The sequence below is a fragment of the Pezoporus wallicus genome, unplaced genomic scaffold (genome assembly GCF_028554395.1).
Source record: "Pezoporus wallicus isolate ANWC-B61680 ecotype Strahan unplaced genomic scaffold, APGP_CSIRO_Pwel_v1 contig_161, whole genome shotgun sequence".
NCBI classification, from domain to species: Eukaryota; Metazoa; Chordata; class Aves; order Psittaciformes; family Psittacidae; genus Pezoporus; species Pezoporus wallicus.
This window is the reverse complement of record NW_026642654.1, coordinates 6,519,290-6,539,890: the sequence shown is the minus strand read 5'-3', so window position 1 is coordinate 6,539,890 and position 20,601 is coordinate 6,519,290. Positions and strand designations below refer to the sequence as shown.

General features: G+C 36.6%; 1 protein-coding gene across 6 annotated transcripts in view; it reads right to left on the bottom strand.

Annotated features, from left to right (window-relative positions):
* Window positions 1-412: 412 nt before the first annotated feature.
* Window positions 413-20,601, bottom strand: part of KIDINS220 (kinase D interacting substrate 220) — a 79,902-nt gene continuing 59,713 nt past the window's right edge. The window contains exons 24-31 of one of the 6 annotated variants that reach the window (XM_057431925.1): window positions 19,825-20,051; window positions 15,116-15,226; window positions 14,171-14,227; window positions 10,273-10,299; window positions 7,275-7,415; window positions 5,505-5,603; window positions 4,150-4,398; window positions 413-1,834 (exon numbers count right to left, since the gene is read on the bottom strand). In XM_057431925.1, the coding sequence (XP_057287908.1) occupies window positions 566-1,834; window positions 4,150-4,398; window positions 5,505-5,603; window positions 7,275-7,415; window positions 10,273-10,299; window positions 14,171-14,227; window positions 15,116-15,226; window positions 19,825-20,051 (2,180 nt within the window). In that variant the 3' untranslated portion in view covers window positions 413-565. The remainder of the gene's footprint in view (window positions 1,835-4,149; window positions 4,399-5,504; window positions 5,604-7,274; window positions 7,416-10,272; window positions 10,300-14,170; window positions 14,228-15,115; window positions 15,227-19,824; window positions 20,052-20,601) is intronic. The other 5 variants (XM_057431926.1, XM_057431927.1, XM_057431928.1 and 2 more) reach the window with 5 other exon arrangements.

The window sequence follows — 20,601 nt, the reverse complement described above, 5'->3', positions numbered from 1 at the left end:
TTACTGAACATACAGAGTGTAAAAGCATACTTATAGCCAAACAGGTATCTTAGCACTCAAATTTCAACATATATGATATATGTTGCACATATTAATCCACTAATTAATGCAAAGGGTATCACAGCTTGTGGTATTTCATCTTCTGGCATCTCTCATATCAAACAGTAAAGAAGCTTTAACTTTACTTGCAAGTATGCAGACTTAACTGGAATGTTTAGAAAGGATAAGTAACACATATCCCAACAGAAAAGTAAAATCACATAATAATTTTAATAAGCAAACCATACTTCTGTAACATCTCCCCGTGAGCAAACCTTTGCACAGTATCTTAAAGAACTAGTTTTCCATGCTGACAAGTACTGCTTTTATATGTGGGGAAGGCCTGAAGTAATTTGCTGCTTGTAAAAATTCCTTCTTCTCTCCAAGAAAATAACCGAAAATAATCTAGAACTTGTATTACAATATTGAAAGCTTAAACTACAAAGCTTAATGTAACCACACACTGACAAAGAACTCATAGCAAGCTACAACTCATGGGCATACTCTGGTTTAACCTGGCTGCTTTTTACAGGATACTCTCTCTTTCCTCTCCAAAACCAGCCCCTTCTGAGGCTGTAACAGTGTGGAGCTCTGACGAATCTTTTGAAAGCCTGGTATAACTTGAACGCTGGCTCCGCTTGTGAGCAACACTCTTCAGGTTCTCATTGTGAACTGCAGTTGAACTGGAACCTGAGCCAGGGTGCAGGACAATTTGAGGTGAATCTCTGATACCTTGCATTTCTTCAAAATTTTGATTAGCTCGACTGTTTGGAGCACTGTTATTATTTAAGGTTACTGTACTAGGGGTTCTATTTAAATTAAAGGCTTTCTGGCAAGCTGGCCAATTCTCTTCTGGGCTACTTGCAATCAAGCTGCTTTCAGAAGGGCTTTTTTTATCTTCTGAGCAAATAGACATGCGAACCACAGCTGGATCTTGAAGGCCACTAAGGCTGTGTGGAATTCCTCTCTTTCCACTGTGACTGTCATCTTCAAGCTCAATGAGATTTGCCTTTTCAAGCTGTGAATCATCTGCTCCTTCATTATGGAGGGAATGATTTGGAGAACTTTCGTTGGATCTTACACCAGAATCAGACGAATCTTTTTTATCCAAAAGGGCATCTGTTAAATACTCCTTTGCTTTGATGAAGGTTCTAATAGGTTCAGATCCATGTTCTGGAGATTTGGGCTGCTTTTCAATTTTGCCATCTGTCTTCTTATCCTTACCTTCCTTAAGAAGTGGAGTATTATCTGATTCCTCAGTTCCCGACTCATCTTCATCACTTGGAAGTTTCTGATACCGAAGAGTACCTCCTTTGAGCTTTAAATCTGCAGCCTGGAAAATACTTGTTCTTTCTGAAGACTTCTTTCCTGGGAGAAGCTTGGAACCAGACTGGTCAGATTTTTCATCTTCTTCAGTAATAGGATCCAAAGGAGACGCATCATTAGTAGAAACACCTGAAGTACTGTAATCAACATCATTCCTCTTCAGCAAGAAGGACTTTCTTCCATCATCTTGTTTCTGTTCACTGTCTTTTCCTTTATCCTGTTCTGTACTGGAATGCAATGAACCTCCTGATGTACTCTGCCCCATATAGAAGGCACTTGAACTATGAGGGGAGGATCTACCACTTACTGTAGTAGAATTAGCACCTCCTTCTAACTGGGACATTTGAGCAATATACTCTCTATATGCATCTCGATATTCTGCCTGTACCTTGTCAGTAAGCTTTGATATTTCGATACTAGAATCTTGAGAGTTAAGACTTGAAAGACTTGGAGTTCTGCGAGTTTGTGACTGGAAAAAAAAGAAAGAAAGAAGAGAGACAACAGTTAAATGAATTATCTATTTTTACTGATATTTTTAAATTAAATAATTCAATGCATTAAGTATGTGCTTATTTTTTTGTTGCTGTGAATAGATTATGCAAGTGAAATTGTGAATGCTATAGTTAAAATATGCTTACTATAATCATATATATGCAATCACACACACATTCACTAAACTTACAAAGTATTCTTATTGTTGGTCCTTATAAAGGAAGATTACCACAAAACAAGCATTTTATCCAGTGCATTTTAGGCTAACTCTCTTGAGTATATAATTATAACAATTGAATTTGTATGTCAAGATGGGCTTTTCTAACGCATTTTTGTACATTATAAAATTAGCATTTTTTTATTAAAGACAGACTTCATCTAAATGCTGAGCATCTCTCAAACACATTTTTAAAAGATCTCTATCCTACGTACTTCAATATATCCTGGCAATATTCCATTGCATATAGCTGATTTCAGAAAAAATCAGTTCTCAGACAAACATATTTCTCTTTGCACCCAAGTCTGCTCTCTTTTAGTGTGCACATAGAGAACTCCATAGGCATAGGATCTAAGCCATCTATTAAGTACTAGAATTCAGGTCTAGGTGAACAAAGTAAAGGAGTAGAAAGTGGCTGAACATACGGCTTCATGTCACACATATAATGGGGATGCTCACTACTGAAGAAGTGCAGTGCCCCATGCACTGGAGCTGATGCATTGACTTAAGCAGGAAGTGCTTTAGGAAACCTGCTCAACTTTGCAGTGCACAAGAGGGAAAAGTGTGAGGAGTTCTTCACTGAGGAGGGAGGAGCAACAGAGACAACATGTAATGAACTAACCACAACCTTCATTCCCTGTCTCCCTGGGACAGGGGATGAGGTAGAGAACTGTGGAGTAAAGTTAAGCCCAAGAAGAAGGGAAGGGGTTTTAAAATTTGGTTTTATTTCTCATTATACTACTGTGATTTGATTGGTATTAAGCTAATTTTCCCAAGTGCAGTCTGTTTTGCCCGTGACAGTATCTGGTGAGTGATCTCCCCTTGTCCTTATCCTGACTCACAAGCTTTTCATTACATCTTTTCTCCCCTCTCTAGCTGAAGAGGTGAGTGATAGCTTTGGTGGGCACCTGGCATCCAACCGGGGTCAACTCACCACAACAGAGAAGCAGCAGTGTTCTTTTTTATCAGTATCAACTTCAAAAATTCCAGCAGGTGAATTCTCATGTTTTCTTAAGGAGAAACTACCTTTCTAATTCTTCTGATTCAACTTCAGATAATTATATGGACATCAGAAGCACTCTTTATTTAAACTCTCATTTTAAAGAGTGTTTAAAAATATATTTTCTTTGATGTCCTTCTGTGCTTTTGACACAAAATGACATAACAAATGTGAATCATGCCACTTTGGTTTGGAAAAACATACATTGATATGTTGCTGGAAATAGGCAGTAAGGGTAATCACACACACACAAGCATGCATGACATCCACAGGGGTATCTGGGATAGAAATCTACCTCTGAATTCTGGATATTAAAAATATCACCTATAGCTAGCAATTTGGGGTATTTTCCTATTTTGATGCACCTTCATGATTTTCTAATTTAGAGTTCCAGAGATTAAAAAGCTGCCAAATGTTTAGATTTGGCTTTTTGTTTTGTTTGTTAATTCTTTATTCTAATCTCTATTTAGATACCAGCTCATTTGTCTGGATTTCTTAAAAAGGACAAAAGAAAATTACATACTTTGGGTGATTTCATGAGATACAGAAGAAAACTGACCATAACCAATGTCAGAAACTATAATTAGGGAAGGATGACAGCTCTAGAGTCTATGAACAGATACTGCACTGACAGGACAAGACTCTGATGTCATGGTTGTAGTTGTCTGTTTAAAAAAAACCCTAATAAATGTACCTGTAATCCTTTCAATAGCATAACATCTGGCTAGCATGTAGCTAAAATATTTCATACACAAAGTCTGAATACTACGCTAAGCGGAAATCATGCAGAACATCAGCCTGAGATAGATGGGAAAAGTATGAGAGTTTTGATTTTTTTCTCTTGAAGAGTGATTACTGCAACAGATGAACAGTTTTTAGATGGCAAAGGCTAAAGACACTGACTCAGAGTGTGATTAGAGCTTACATGTCTGCAAAAAGGTCTTTGCCAAGACTGGGAACTGAAAGTATCTGAACTGTCACAGCAGACTTACTTCTTGACCTGTTTGCATCCAAGACTGGAAAAAACCCTTTACCACACAGTTTAGCAAGCAAAATACATTTCTCTACTAAATACCTGCCAACTTAAGTTACTGTGTCGTGTAGGAGCTTCATCAAGACCAATTGTATTGAGTTCTTCAAAGCTGAAGTTAAGCGTGTAGGGAGCTTGACCAGAAAGACCCGTAAGGTCAGTGTGAGGCAACTCAGTGTTATGCCCAGGACGACGAGTAAGTTCACTATGAGGAATTGCAGTGCTAATATGCTCAGTTGTTCCACGAGAATCTTCTTGAACAGCCTGGTTTTCTGAATTTCTCATTTCAAGTATCTTAACACAAAAAGAGACAGTAATTTATATAAACAGAAGTTCTCAAAACTTTTAAAGAAGAATTCTATTAAAAACAGGAAAAAGGAATTCACAACTGTAAAAGTGTACTTGCATATGTGGTTTTGACCACGGAAAACTGTGAAGAAAAAAGTCCATTCGCAGCTCTACTGCATTCTTTGTCTCCTGCGAATCACATCTTAATATTTAATAATTTTTTAAATTTACGTATTACTTTTATTACTGCCCAGACCCTTAAAAGGAAACACTTAAATTCTTGTAAAACCAAGTAATTAATTACAAATTTAAAAGCAAACCTAAATACTTCTGGTTTATAGCTTAATCAGCCTGAATCTAACAATAAATCTCATCTGGACATTTTCAGTGTTTTCAAGACTGATTTAGCACTTGAGAGACATACTGTTATTTTCAGACAGAAAACTGACCATATACTAAAAATACTTAAGAGAAAACACAGTTTGCTGTGATGATAACCCTCACTGTACTCTCAGACTGAGGGGAGAGAAATGGGGGGAATTAGGTATCTATATATATGCTTCAATAATAGCACGCAATACAGTATTCTCACATTATAAAATATATGTCAATTGAATATTGTACATTTATCTCATTGGCTTGACATTTAGCTTCAGTTTCCCTAAAAATCATGCTTAAGCAATTGTGTGCCATGCACCTCACCTGCCTGGCTGTCCTCTTCCTCACACTGATATACTTTGAACTCCCTGACGAACTTTTAACAGAAGGACAGAGGCTTCAAAGAGAATCAAGTTCTGACACTTTCATTAAAATAACTGAAGGGAAAAGGGAATCGTACAGGAAAAACAGATCTTACAGAAAGAGGAGGCAAAACTGCAGAGTTCACAATCAATTAAGATGCAAATCCATAGGCAACCAGTCCTTCATTAAAGTGCTCAAGAAAAAAGACAAAGTAACAAAATAATAAATGCATGCATGTTTTAAGATACTACTTATCACCTTCAAGGTGATAATAAGAAGAAAGAAACAGGTGGAGGCAGGGGAGAGAAACTAAGGTTCATAATGAAAAAGACTAATTGACAATGACCTGATTACTGAAGAGAAAGTCTTACCATGCTCCTGAACAGGTGCCAGTCACCAAAATTCATATTCATTTCTTTTTTCAGTTCATCAATGTTGCACTGAGCCAAGACACGGCCATTTATATTTGCCTAAAACAATAAAACTAAATAATGTAAATTACTGAAACAAGAATTATGGTGTGGCAGTAACAGACTAAAAAGGTAATTAAAATTGGATATATTGATGGGCACTACTAGTGAAACTCCCCAACATCATTCTTTAGTCCAATCCTGTATAATAAATACATGCTTTTATAAGAGAATGTTTACTGATGACTGCCGATGGACAAGAAGAACTTGTATGTCATGAAAACATTAGACCCATCACAAACGTGTACATGAAAAGCAATGCAATTGTGTTCTATAAACAGACATACGGAAATAACATATCAGTGGTAGAAATTTTCACAGACAATAAGCCACATTCATCTGCTTACATTTACCCAGACTCAGAAGACAAATGGACTGCAGACACCCAAGTATCTGAAGGTAATAACACAGTTATGTCCCAGGTACCATCTGTCCCCTGGCTTGAGGCATCAAAGATCACTCCCTGCATAAAAGCAGGCTTGCAATCCTCCCATCACCAGGGATACCTGGGGATAGAAGACTAGACTTCTATCATCATTCAGAGATCAACACGGAAGTGCCTAAACACCATTTTATGTCAGGCATGTTTATATAGTGCTTAACTTCCAACAGCACCAGATTCAATACAGAACCCTTTTCACTACACAAAAATGGTAAGTGTTTCTCTTTATACTATGCATCAGTGGATAGACAGAAGGTAAAAGAGGAACCGTGTCTTAGGACAGTAGCCACAAAACAGAAGACCCAAGCTGAGAGCTCTGCTAAGTCTGATAGGTCTCAGTGGTTTTGCTCCCATATCCCAGCAGACGGTCTTAATCAAACCAGGAACAAGACCAGGATGAGCCATTTTCATTCTTTCTTTTCACATGATCTCGTAGTAAGAAATGTAAAAATATAAATAAGGGACATCTCATTAGAGATAACTGATGAGCACACACTCTTTTAGTGCTCTAGAGCCACCAAAGCAACTGGATTTTTTTGCAGCTATACTTAATGAGCTGCAATCTGACATTCTACTTCTTACTTTAAGCAGTACCACTGAAGCTTTTTCCTATGATAAAACTGTCTCTTAATCTTTGAATCAACAGCCTCCCTGTATTTTTTAAGATATGAGGGATACCAGGATCAAGCAAGCTCAGCAAAAACATTCACTAATGACAACCTCTGTATTTTTCCCTTCTTTCTTTGTGAAAGAAGCACAAAGAACAGTGAAAAAAGTAATAAACACAAAAATGATTCAGTGTTAATGTCTCTGAAAAAATGCAGCAGCAGAAAAATGTGGTAAGAGATAAATGGAACAACTTCAATACTCATTTACAAGAGATGTGCAAATTTCTCATGGGGAAAAAGATGTTGCTACCTGAATATAGAACATATTTGCAACCCTACTTAACATGGCAATTTTGAAACCATTTTCTTGCTTCTTTTCTTACAATAAAGTCTCATCAGCACTTATATTTCTGGTTTTCTTCCTTGAGAGAGAGCATTTGCTCTGAAAAAATATATGCCTGTATTTAATTGTCCTCCAAACTTAGCATGTGTAGAAGTCAGGATGCTGTTTTGACATCTGATGCGTTTAAATAAGTATTTTCAAGAAAAGAGGCAACTAAATATTTCCATGTTTATCTCCATGTTTAGGTACTGAACACATCAACGAAATTCAGCTAATACCTTTTTAATAGTTGCAGAGTACTGAGGTAACATGCTTTGGTCCAGACCATCTATCTGCTTTAGCTTCTCACACACAGCTTCCACACTCATTGTGCTCAGAGGCACGTGCGATACTCCTGAAGTCGACCCTGTGCCTGCTCCCTGTAAGAAGTGAGAAAATGTGCACGTGAGATTTGTTCAGATACTCAGCACACCCAGAATTTCACAATATACACTAACACAAATCAAGCTGTGCTCAACTACATTTTAAAATAAAGGGATGAGAATAAGAATGCACAGGCATTTTTAATTACTATCAAACTACCTATATACTGGCAAACATTTATTTATAGGTATTTATATGAGAAAAAAACCACAGCATTCTGGGTCCTGCCTGAGAAAATAACTCTCTATTATTTAAGAAAAGCAGCATAAAAATCAGAATCAGAAATATTAAGTAAGGGTTAATCAATTTCAAGTGCACTTTTGTTCAGTTTCCCCCGATTTTAGTATTTAGTTTGGGTTTTGGTGGTTTGCTTTTTGGTTTGTTTTAATAATGCAGACACATTTTCAATTTTCCTGTCTTAAAAACTCCTGGTTTAGAATCCAAGATGACCTAAACCATAATTCCTCAGTTACTTGGATTCACTGGGTAATTTTAGCAACCTCCACTTTCCAGAGGTTCCTTCAGCTCCATTTATGCAAGATCAGCCAAGGAGCTGTGTACCACAGTACAGAAACAGACAGCAGCACTGCCACTGCCCTCCAAGATGCTATAAGGATGCTTCATGTATCTCAAACTTTGGCAAGATCGAGGTAGAAATTATTCACAACTCAGATCTGTAACACAGAAGTTGTCCTCTTAATGTTGCCAGCTTCTGGGAATTTTGGAGAAAGCAAAACAAATGCATCTGTAGGCAGTCAGTATACTAGGATAGTATGTTCTCAAAACACCCCATTCTTCCTGGATGGGGACCTGTGCATTAAGTAGGAGCAAAGTGCAAAGCTCTAAACAGTTATGCTAGTGATTCCAAATTCCTAAAAGCAAAATCAGAACCATTTCTATCAGCTATGAAATATCTGTATGCCCTTCTCCTGGAAGGACAGTGGCACCCCACTTTTTTCTGAAAGTGAAGTTTGGGTTTCAGCACTGTAGGCCATGCACCAAAGCTCAATTTGTGAGGATGCAAAAATGCTTCTAAAGCTTCAGAACTCATCAGTCACATGCATAAACCCTGGGATGTAAAAGTGCATTTTGACTATCCAGACTTAAGTTATATATACTTCTGAAATCACCAATGAAGACTGGTTTAGTCACGATACTTTTTTTTTTTTTTACATTTATTTAATTACTTCATAGTTATTTAATCTTTCAGAATATAAATTAATAGATCCAAATATATTGCTTATGAAAACCAAGGATTATCACACAGAATGGCATTAACTATATCTGAGTTTCTAAACCATGATATTTAAGAAGAATTTATTCAAGTATTACTTCCAAGACAGCAAATCCAAAACCTCACTATCTACTACCATTTAACCTCAAAGTTATTTCTAACTTACTGTTAACAGAGATACCTGATCTGGGGAGGCAGGCATGCTCCCCACCTTAGCTATTCTGAGTTTCACAGTTGAGATGTTATTATATGTAAGCCTTCATCATTTTTCTGCCAGATGTGCTTGTAATAGACTCAAAACTGGTAAACTACCAACTTCATTCTAGAATGTAACAAGAAGTTGTGGGGACTCCAAGCCTTTGCACACTTGCCTGAAAACAGAACTGGGGAACTCATCTTTGTTCCTTTGACCATTTACATTTTTATTTGATGCCAACTGGATACCAGACAAACATTTTCTGGGTAGGCAGTCCCCCTAAATTATTGCAGAAAAATTAAGCATTATAATGCCACTGCAGTCTTACTGCAAACTTAGGGGCTTGGTACTCCTTCTGAGGACAAGACAGTTTCAGATTCTGCAATGTTTCCCTTAATAGGTGCCTGCAATATCTAACTAGTTATCATATTAAGCATCTAAAGGAGGAAATGTAGGTCTTAATCTGGTCTGATTTTTAGTACAGCTAAAATCTTTATCATGTTAAAGACATAAGCCAACCATCAAATGAAGATGATGGAACGAAGCTTCGTCCTGGAGCTATTTACCATATACTTTTTAAACATACATTTGTATTTTTCCTTAAAAAAAAACAAACCTGAGTTTTCCTTCAGAATACTATTTTGTCTATTAATTCCCCATAGACACACTATTTACTATTGGTATGAGTTAGATAATACATCAATAAAGAAAAGTTATTAAGTTAATTCAAATCTTAATTATTTTGTGAAAGGAAGCTTATCAATTGAAATAAAAGAAATCATTATAGCTAAAATTACACTGTGGCACTACTAAAATAAATGATCCCTAAGCAATGCGTGCAAGCAATTGCCTTAGTTCTCTGAATCTATTAAATACATTATCTATCATGTATCTACAAATAAATGAAGAAAAGTTTTAAACATTTTTAATTTAACAGCTTTCCTTCAGATCAAAATATTTTTTACCAGTGAAGAACAAATCATTCTGCATGCATTTAGAGTTAGTTTAGAAACTTTGCTGTGTATTAAAAAATAATACAGAAAAGCACTAAAATATTTAGACTGTTTTTGTTAGTGTGAACTGTTTGAAATATATGCACATTAATCCAAATCATTCTTTATAAAAAGCATTCTCTGAAGAATAAGTAATGTAATAGCTTTAGGGATATTGTCATCATGTAAGTGAATTAAAACTGTACTTAAACTGACACATTTTTCAGCCTTAGTGGTTTTGTTAAAGATACTTAGAGAACATTAGTCTGAAAAGTATTTGCCATGCAAAAGCTAAAAGCAGCTTGTCAAAACAAACCTCAAGGCTAGTAATGAGCATTAGTTTACAGACAGCCCAGCATGAAGCACCGGTATGATAGCTTCCAAAATGACTCTGAAATAAGGGAATGACAATTCACAGAAAGTGGCTGTACCTGTCTGTTTAACCCAGACTTACACAGCTTCGAGAAAAGGACAAAACAGAATGAAAGGAAAACAACAGCTTAAAGTGACAGCAGAAAGGTTGAAAATACAGATGACACACTTTGAAGTAAACAGAGGAAATCAGTGTTAGGGCACAAACGGTATATTTTCATAACATAATGAAACACTTAAGATAGACCTTCAGATGCTACATTGAGTATATGCTATACAAATACTATTTTCCTATGAGCAGACTACTCCATTTTGTACTTGTAAGAAAACAACACAATGTATTTTGCTTGCATAAAAGCTTTACATTATGTTTCTGATGGAAAATCCTGTTTTTAACCAAACATTCTATTTCAAGGTCACATTGTACCACCAACAGACCTCAAATAACTTTGAAAACTTAATCCATGTCAAACCCTGAAAAAAAAAAAAAAAAAATCCCCCCACTCCTCCATTTTCTACCCAGAACTGAAAAAGTACTTCTTTCAAGAACAAATATTCAAAGCACAAAAACACTACATAAAAGCACCTGGAAAATCCACACAAGAAAACTCCCATGACACACATTTTCATTCATGCTCCAATTTCTGAGAAGCACTTCCACTTTCTTAAAAGCATACTGTATGTGTGCCTGTGCTACATGATCTGGGCCATGTCAGTTCTCATTCAAAGCACACATACTACATCTTAAGGTATTTTATATTCAGTGCAGTATGAAAAAAAAATATTTAAACAAAACAATTATATTGCGACAAGCTGCATCCTAACAAGTCATAATTAACAATGCAAACTAAAGCACACAATTAGTTTTATGACATATACTCACTGCTAATGTTAGTTTAATTTCTAACATAACAGGGAATACTGTGAACATATATCGGTAACGCTACAATCCAATGATAAACTCTTCAGAAGAGCACTGCGCAGTTTCTGCAGTTCCTGTCAGAAATAACCATTTTTATAGTAAAGCCAGCAGAAATGAATGTTTGTCTTCATCACAGATGTGCAAAGGCCGACATATTAAGTCAATTCAATTTTTGTCAGCGATTTCAGACAATACCCTAAAATATCTCATCAAGCCTACTCTCAGTTTAAAGCCATTCCCCCTTGTCCCATCACTACATGCCCTTGTAAAAAGCCCTCCTCCAGATTTCTTGTAGGCCCCCTTAAAGTATTGGAAAACTGCTCTAATGCCTTGAGCCTTCTCTTCCCCAAGCTGAAAAAACCCAGCTCTCTCAGCCTGTCTTCATAGGACAGGTACTCCATCCCTCTGATCATCTTTGTGGCCCTCCTCTGGACTTGCTCAAGCAAGTCCATGTCCCTCTTGTGTTAGGGGCTGCAGAGCTGAATATAGCACTACAGGTGTGATCTCATGAGAGAGGAATGGAGAGGGAAAAAATCACCTCTCAACCTGCTGGCCACACTGCTTTCGATTCAGCATACAGTTGGCTTTCTGGGCTGCAAGCACACACTGCTGGCTTACGTTGAGCTACTCATCAATCAACACCCCCACGTCCTTCTCCTCAGGGCTGCTCTGAATCCATTCTCCTCCCAGCCCGCAGTTGTGCTTGGGATTGCCCTGACCCAGGTACAGAACCTTGACATTTATGTTTTGTTCCATTCAGTAAAGAAGAGTAAACTACAGTCTAAGATAGACAAGTCTTAACATCAGCAACAGAATCCAAATATAGAAGGTGGTGTAAGTCAAATTCTTGATAGAGGATGACTGCTCACAAAATATTTCTGATTTCCACTAAGCTAACCTTCACTTATGCTAATTTTACAAGACTAATGAATAAGATCTGAAATTTCAGGACTCGGTCAACTCCAGTGTCAGACTGACAAGAACACAGGGCCTTAACTAGATCGTGTAACATCCTTGACACAGCTCTGTCAGCTCATGCAGGGATCAGCAATGACGAGCTGTATGAAAAAAATTGATACTCCTGACAAAATTGGTGTTCCGCCCTGTAAGGCTTAAATATTCAAAATAATAATTATTCTCTATTTTACACACAACTAAAATTGTAACACTTCTGGCTCCTTGCCAGCTTTGAATGACAGACAGTTTTGATTCTACACGCTCCTCTTGTTTTCAATCACCAAACCAATTACACATCTTGGTGTTCTTTAACTACTTTGTACAGATTTTTCGTTTATTTCATTACTTTGCATGCCCCAATTCATTTAATAAATAAAAGCTGTATCATTTATATAGTAGCAATGACCCATCAATTAAGAGCTACCTAAATAGCTGGATAAAATTATTGTGCCCATCACCTGTGGATAATCGAAGGTCCTAACTGAATATGATACTGCTTCTTGTCACAGAAATTTCAATAAAGTCTACAAAAGAAGTGGTTTTAGACAGATGAAACCCTGATGAGGCATCCTCCCAGGCACACAGAATACCATACCCTTACTAACAAATGTTCTTGACAGCTACCCAAGAGATTTCAAAAAATGCAAAAGCTTAGATTTACACTGCAGGTTAAATATTGCTAAGTCTTGGAAAAGTGTATGATCTGATGTGCTGTGCTATGCAGATTGACCGTAGTATAAATTAAACTAAAAACCAAATCTAATAAAATTCTCCGTTATCATTGTTTCAAACAAAGTTTCTTTTTAATAGTCTAAATCCTGCATTTTCATACCTACAGCCAACAGACTACATAACTTACATGAGCCTTTTAAACTCCTCTTTGAAACCGCAGCCTATGTGTTTGCTGAAGATACACACTCAGAGCAGCAAGCAGAAGAGCAACCAGGTGCAGGTCTGCTGCCGGAGCTCATTCACTAGTTTGCCCTGAAACTAAATCCCACTCTTCCAAGCTTGTGTGCCTTCTCACATTCACTGTTACACACATACTTCAGCCATCATTCTAAGACTTTCTCAGGAAGTAGTTACTTTTTCCTCACTGAAAAGCTGCAAAGGACTGGAAAGAGAATGGGTTACTGAGACAATGAATCAAACACAGGGGAGGCATCAGCATCTCCAAAAATGTACTACAAGAAAAAATGACTCCAAAGTCATTCCTTCACACAAGGCAGCTAATGACTTGGGAGAAAGAACTTCAGGGTACATTTTCCATTGCAGCACCCATATGTGGCTGCTCAATGACAGCTATGTGCAGTTAAACACAGCTTTGGAATTTGGTGGGGGGAAGGTGGGGGGTGGCTTTTTTTTCCCCACAGCACAACAATGGAAAGACTTTCGTGCAATGGTTTACTTGAAAAAAAAAAAAAAAAAAAGCCAAGATCAAACTATACCTCTTGCCAACATCTACTGGCAGCAACTATTAGAGAAATAAGGGCAATGATATTAACCTCTTTGTTTTGGTAACAGAGAATGATTTTCCACTGATTCCCACAATTAGAGTTCAAACAGATACCCATAAAGATGACATCTTTCTGTAAATCCTTAGGATAAACCAAAAACAAGTTATGGAAAAGGCAGATGCTAGCATTCTGACTCAAGAATGAGCCTGTGACTGGCAGTTTTATTTTTCTTTCTATTGAGAGGTGCTTTATAGTGTGTTAACTGCAATAGCTTTATGTCACCAGAAGTAGGGATCAGTTGACTAAAGCTGAGAAAACAAATCTAAGCGCTAAGTGACCAGCTGTCATTCTTCACTCTAGCTACCACAACACTCTCTTTACTGAAAGCTCAACCACAGCTACTGAGAAAGGTAAGGGGAAATCTACAAGGAAAAATATACATAAGTGAAATATTAGCTCTTAAATTCATTCACAAACTACATTAGTTTTCAACTACTCTATTTGCCCACCAAAGCCACTGATGCAGTGTTAGTGAACTGCAGTTACGATTAATGCAGACTCATTACTGCTGAAAAAGCAATGAGATGCTAAAATTTCCACACCACATGACTACTCATTTACCATTGAGGGGTCTGTGGGTGAAGGAAGCCCCTCATCAGCATCCTCCTTGATAACATCCTAACAACAACAAAATATCATGGTTTGGGTAAAATGATCAAGGGCTCAACAAAAAATATGAAGCAAACAGTAAATGAGAATGATCTTGAAATACATAATTCAACAGAAACATGTTTCTTCAAGAGATTAAACATTTTACCACCTTTTAAATAGCTTTGCTCATTGTATCAATATCCTAGAATTAAAGTGATCGACAAGTGAGGCTTTTACTTTTTTAGCTTTCCTCATCTCTTAATTCCATCTGAACAGCCATCTGTTAGTAGAATAAATACTGTTAAATAGGAATTTTATTATTTTATAGGAAGCTAGAAAAGTCTGCTCATTTTTCCTTTTCAACTGGTAAAGTTGAATTATATGTACTTGCAAAACCAAGCCACAACTGATGCATACTTAAGATAAAATGTATTTTTACTAAAATGTATTTTGTTTTACTTAAATATTTAAAACATTCATTTTAGCTTTCTACTTTGGCCTTCCAATTTCTAGTATTCTTTCCAACATTAAAAGATGCCATTTTATCTTCACTGGATGTTACAGAATTTCTATTATTAAAAAAATTGAAGATAAAATTACAATATTGCACCATATCAATTTATTTACTATAGTACAGTTGGCATTTTCATCAAAACGTTTTCCTGCCAGTATTACAGGTCATACTCCTCTAATGCTGACACTTAGAGGTTAAAATTGGTTTTCCTCTGTGAGGAATTTCTAAAGTTAAAACAAAATACATTTTAGGTTACATGTTAATAACACCTTTGTTTAAAATATTTATAATACAGAGCATGTACTTGTCTAATAGTGAATCACCATTAATAACCTTCATATTCATTACTCACTATATTTATTGTCTAGGTTAGTATTCGAATTATCCTTCAAAATACTTACTAGGCCATTGCTCTGATCTCTGGACAAACTCGTTTTTAGTGGTGGACGTGAGATGAGATGAGAACTGCCAGGGTAATACCTTGGCATGTAAAGATATGGGGCAAAGAATGGCTATGGAAAAAAAAAAAATGTAACAAAAAAGGGACAAACAATTACACAAATCAAAATGTAGTAATAAAATAAAAATTATTTCAACAAAACACATCCTTTAGTTGAGTTTAATAAAGTGAAAACAGCAATTACTAATAGCTTGCTTTACATTTTGCATTGAACAGAATTCAGTCATAAGCTCTGCAGCGAGTTCTTCAAAATCCCTCAGCAACCAATCCCCTTGTACTCTCCCCATGGGTTCTCTGGCATTTTTCTCTGGAGAAACAGGGTTGGAGTGGATTTGATAGCTACACTCTAACACCTATTTTGAATACGGGCAAAGGATAATTTAAAGACAATTCTGATAATTCTGCTCATTCTGACATGCTAAACTCAAAATCAGATACTCAGTAAAACTCAGAATGATTCATAATACCCAAAAGAGTTGTTAAAAAAAAAAGTGTGATACATAACAGCACCACCAGAACTTCAGATATTTGTGGTCACCAATCTGAAGGCTTCCACCAACACCAGATTTTATAAATCTATAAATAGATTTTCATAGCAGACAATATATGAGCTTCGTCTGAAATACGTTAATGCATATTGTTCAATACAAATACCATTTTTAAAGGACAACATTAATTGTTATAAAACAAATATATAAAAAAGTAAAACATACATTTTCCCCAACAAACAACAGTAAATTCTTATAATGATTTTTGTAACCAGGTACTTTTTTATCCCTTTTTACTAACAAATTTTGAGAAAACAAACACTACCCGAGTTTCAAAAAGTCCCATCAGCACATTATTGTAAAGGGTCTGAATGAGAACTTAAAACTTTCATTAAAGTCACTTCTAGAAGATACAGAGATCTCAGAATTTCAAATACACTTCCATGTGAAGAAATGACTCCATACGCTCCAATCTTTGTGCTAAACCCAAGCGTATAAATACGTTTTCTAAAATTCACATGCTACCCACTGGCATGCAACGAAACGTGTGTGTATGTGTGTGCACAGACGCATGAGCACACATTTCAGAGTTATGAACCTTACAAGTAATGCAGTTAAGAAGTACAAACTGCTTGTCCAATACTGTGAAATTTTGTTTTAACCTGTGAATTTGAGTTTTATTTAAAAATCTAAGATTTTAATGTCCTTATCAATTCCCTTTTAAGGCAATGTACTAAAAGGCAATAAAGTCTTTAGACATTAGAAAAAGCAGAATTATAGCTTTCACTGCTTTCAATTCATTGTGCAGTTATGAAAAAAAAAAAAAAACCAAACCGAAACCCCCCCAAAACCCAACCCGAATGTACAAATCTCAAAACAATGTCTGTATTACAGATTTCTGATGCTTCTATACACAGCATTTTCAAAACTGCATTTTCCAGCTATTTAACAAAACAGAATATATCTGGCTTGTGTTTCTGCACATGACAAGATTCTGATTACCCCACTGCACCACATTCAGTATAAAGAACTTTAAGACTCAAGGGCCAATCTATGAGGGAAGAGTACAATTTGTGGAAATAGTCCACTTCGGATTAGTCAACAAGGACTAAAAAACCCCTGCATTCAGAAGCAGCTAGAAATGAACTGAGAAATTCAAGTTTAACTCCTGCATACAGCAATTACTTAGATGGCAGATGCTACAACTATGAGCAATTTATGGAAAATACAAACGGTTCTATATCCTTAGCTGCTAAAGGGAGTCTCTCTGCACGCTTTCACACAATTACCCACAAAAAAATTCATATGCTTTTACAACATATGAAATTACATGATATGCATCGTAACCATTAGCCTAAACAGGGAAGTTTTGGTGGTTTTTTTTTTTAAATAGTTAGAAGAACTAATACCTAGCCTTTGCCTTACAGTTATTGGCTAGCATAGGATGGTTCAGAAAATTCACAGATGTAAAATTATTTCACTGCCAAAAGGCACAGATTCTATGGTATATTCTGGAAATTAAAATCTATTCAGAAAAAGTTCTAGAGTATTATTTCTAGAGTAATTTAATACCTCAGTTTTCCACTAACAGCTTAAACTGCGTGGAAACCCCCCAAGCATGAAATACTTAATGATTGTACTGCATTCAAGTGCCTAGCTCTCACTGCAAAGCCTATCCACTGAAACACGTAGTGAGCACCTGTTTGGTGGTTGCGAGTCATCAAACTACAAAGCAATGAAAAAATAATTGGTGAATAGGCAATTATCCCACAATTCTTTCATAATTTCTAATTATGCCTTGAGCCCACTTCAGCTACTCCACTGTTTCCCAACTGTGGGATTAATTCTGTTATAGGCTTAAACTCTACAGACTCGATCTTCATTTGAAGTACAGATATCATGAAAACATGAGATCAACATAAACATATGTTGAGCAAAAACCAGTCTAGAGCTGCTTTCCAAATCTGCAAATAGGCTATAAAATGTAAGTGTGGTGTTCATTATTTTTCCAAGACATCAAAGAATTTGCTCAATTTGGTCCTCTTCTGGAAAAAACATAAGTCTTCAAACACCAGAATTTCGAGTTCCCACCCAGGAAATCCCACTTAGACTTGCCTACTGCTCTGATCTTCCCCATAAGAAATATGATCTCCACAAAGATCCATGATAGTAGTGATTTTGAGAAGCTGAACTTGAATCCAGCTTGTTGCCATGCCATTAGACAGTGGTAAAATGTGCATGTCCAGTATAGTCCTACACTGAGAGCCAAAGTGCCAAGCTGAAGAGCTGGCAAACAGGACTGTTATCTTTCTTTCACAGCTATACAGAGGGAGAATGGGGCTTTAACCCAAAATCAATAGATTATGTCACTGGAAACTAGCATAAGGACATAAAAAGAACAAAGGAGAAACATACACACATAAAAAAAAAAAAATTGTATTTCCTAAAAATATACAGTTATTTTCCCCAGCAGCTCAAAGGCTTTTTTCTTAAGCACAAACTAATGCTTAAAGACAGCAGGACAGGAATCACTTACTGGTCAGAATATGGCATCTATCCCCAGAACTTAGAGCATTTTTGCGTAAGACCTCAGGCATTTCCACAGAAGCATTTGAACCTATTATGTTGTGTCATACAGGTATATGACCAACAATACCTGTCCCAGAAACTTCTACTGGGGAGAACCTACTCTTTAGTTGCTGTTCTTTTTATAAACACCACTGAAGGAAACAGCCTTTCAGCCTGTGTTTCCTACTATTATGTAGTTTTCATCACTTATCTCAGTATGTGACATTCATGACCGTACCTTTATGACTCCAAGGTAGTGAATACAGCTCTTTGTCCACATTTGAAAGTGTAAAACACTACAACGAATTATACCTTAGAAGGGCAGCATAAAATTTCAAAGACAAAGGCCAAGCCAGAAGTATTTTAGCCTTCATCAGGGAAAAAAGAACGCATGCTTGTGTATGCACTTGATACAAACAACCTGATGGGAAGAACAGCTTATGACTCACCAATAACTGCTTCTGTAATGCTTATTAGAGCCAAAAACACATACAAGTTTCAACAACATATTACCCCATACTTGTCATGTACAGTAACACAGGCGCAAAAACAGAGCTGCCACACAGTACCTGCATTCTGTGTAACACCTACTTTAACAAATCTGAGCTAGTATCAGCATAAAGATTTGTGTGGCAAGCGTTTATCCGTGTTGGACTACAAAGTGTATGTCTCAAAGTTATTTTCAACTAAACAGTATACTATCACTATATTGAAGGTACAGAAGAATAATTTTAGAACAGATGACTTAGAAAGCTTTGTGCTATGTGTACTCTTTTCTGCCTTGGTTAACAAACACTGATTTAGGAATAACTCTTTTCTTTCCAGCTTATTAACTTAAACATATACCTATGGTTAAATCTACTTGAAGTTGAGACCACTTCCCGTACACAGAAGTAAGCTATGACTTTTATCAGCTTCCTACTCCCCCCCCCCCGACAGGACTGCAGAAAAAAAAAAAAGTAAAAAATAAAGTGTAAAAATACTGCATACATCCCACCAAAATAGAAAGTTTAGACTCAATCTGATTACACAGAATTTTCAAGGGAGCCATGTCTAGGACTTTGTTTTCAGAAGCTCAGAAATAGCTCAGAAATGTACTTTTAATGCAATTTTTGTTAATTCCTTTAAACTAGTGCAATACTCGTTTAGGGAAAAGATCCCAGAATAACTTCAAAAAGAGTCAAAAGGGAAGACAGACATACATTCTTGTGATGTAGGCCCCACTTAAGTTTCTGTATGTTTTAACCAAAGTCACCAAGAAAAGGCCAGGATCCCTTCCAATGCCTGCGAGCAACTATGTGAACAATTGAACACAGTTCACCTCTGAAAAATCAAAGGAAAAAACCTCAACCTGCTATATCCTACGAGTGAGCAGAGTGTCTCAAAATGATCTGACCTTTTTTCCCCATGGTAATTTGTTTTTCTGTGTTCACCACATTCTCCTCCAGACTACAGTACTGTGAAATTTACCAACTTTTGGACTTTTCTCCATGCCTAAATAAAACCTGCATGCGTCTTTTACTACTTTATAGATGACATCTGCAGTATTACCAGATTAAATCAAAAGAATGTTAATTGGTTCTCGATTATTTACCCGATTGTAGAATGGATGCTGAGGTCCTGTCATACCACTATAGTAACTGCTGTGAGGTTGAGGTGATAAAACTCCACTATTGAAAGGTCCATTGAAAGAGGTTGTAGAAGAGCAAGCTGAGGAAGGCTGACTGAACAGAGAGGTTGCTCTAGCAGGTGCCTCGTGTAAAGGCAATGTGGGATAAGGAAGTCCTCCAATATTCATTTGATCTCTTGCAGCACGAACATCTGAAAAATAAAAAAGGTAAAAGAGAAAGAATTTTGCTTGAAGTATTTGAAAAAGTTTTGATTTGTTTGCCAGTTCATTGGAGTACATTTTTGTGTATTTAACTCCAATCAGAACTCATCAAGTAGAACGTCAAATGCCATTTGTTGATTTCTCTTGAGGATCACATCTACACAGAAGGCCTTAGGAGACTTAGGGCAACTTATAGCATGAATTTATGTAGCATATTAAACACCTCTAAACAGTCTCTCTCAGAGAGAACATGTTACAAATCCCAAACCAAATGGGAGGAAATGCAGGAATACATCATGCTAAGTATGTCTCTGACGTGATAGTCAGACCTGTACTGTTTCTGTAGAGATTAACAAGACAGAGCTTTTGAGCGAAGTCAGGCTACCCCATGGCAGTTATCAAGTGCAGAGAAGGAAGCTGAATAAAATAACAAAACAGATTCCAGCTGAGGACTGAAGAAAAGTGTCATGACAGAAAAGACAGGCAAAAAGAATCATTAATTCCGTAATTCAGTTCCCACCTAGACTATTGACTTGACTC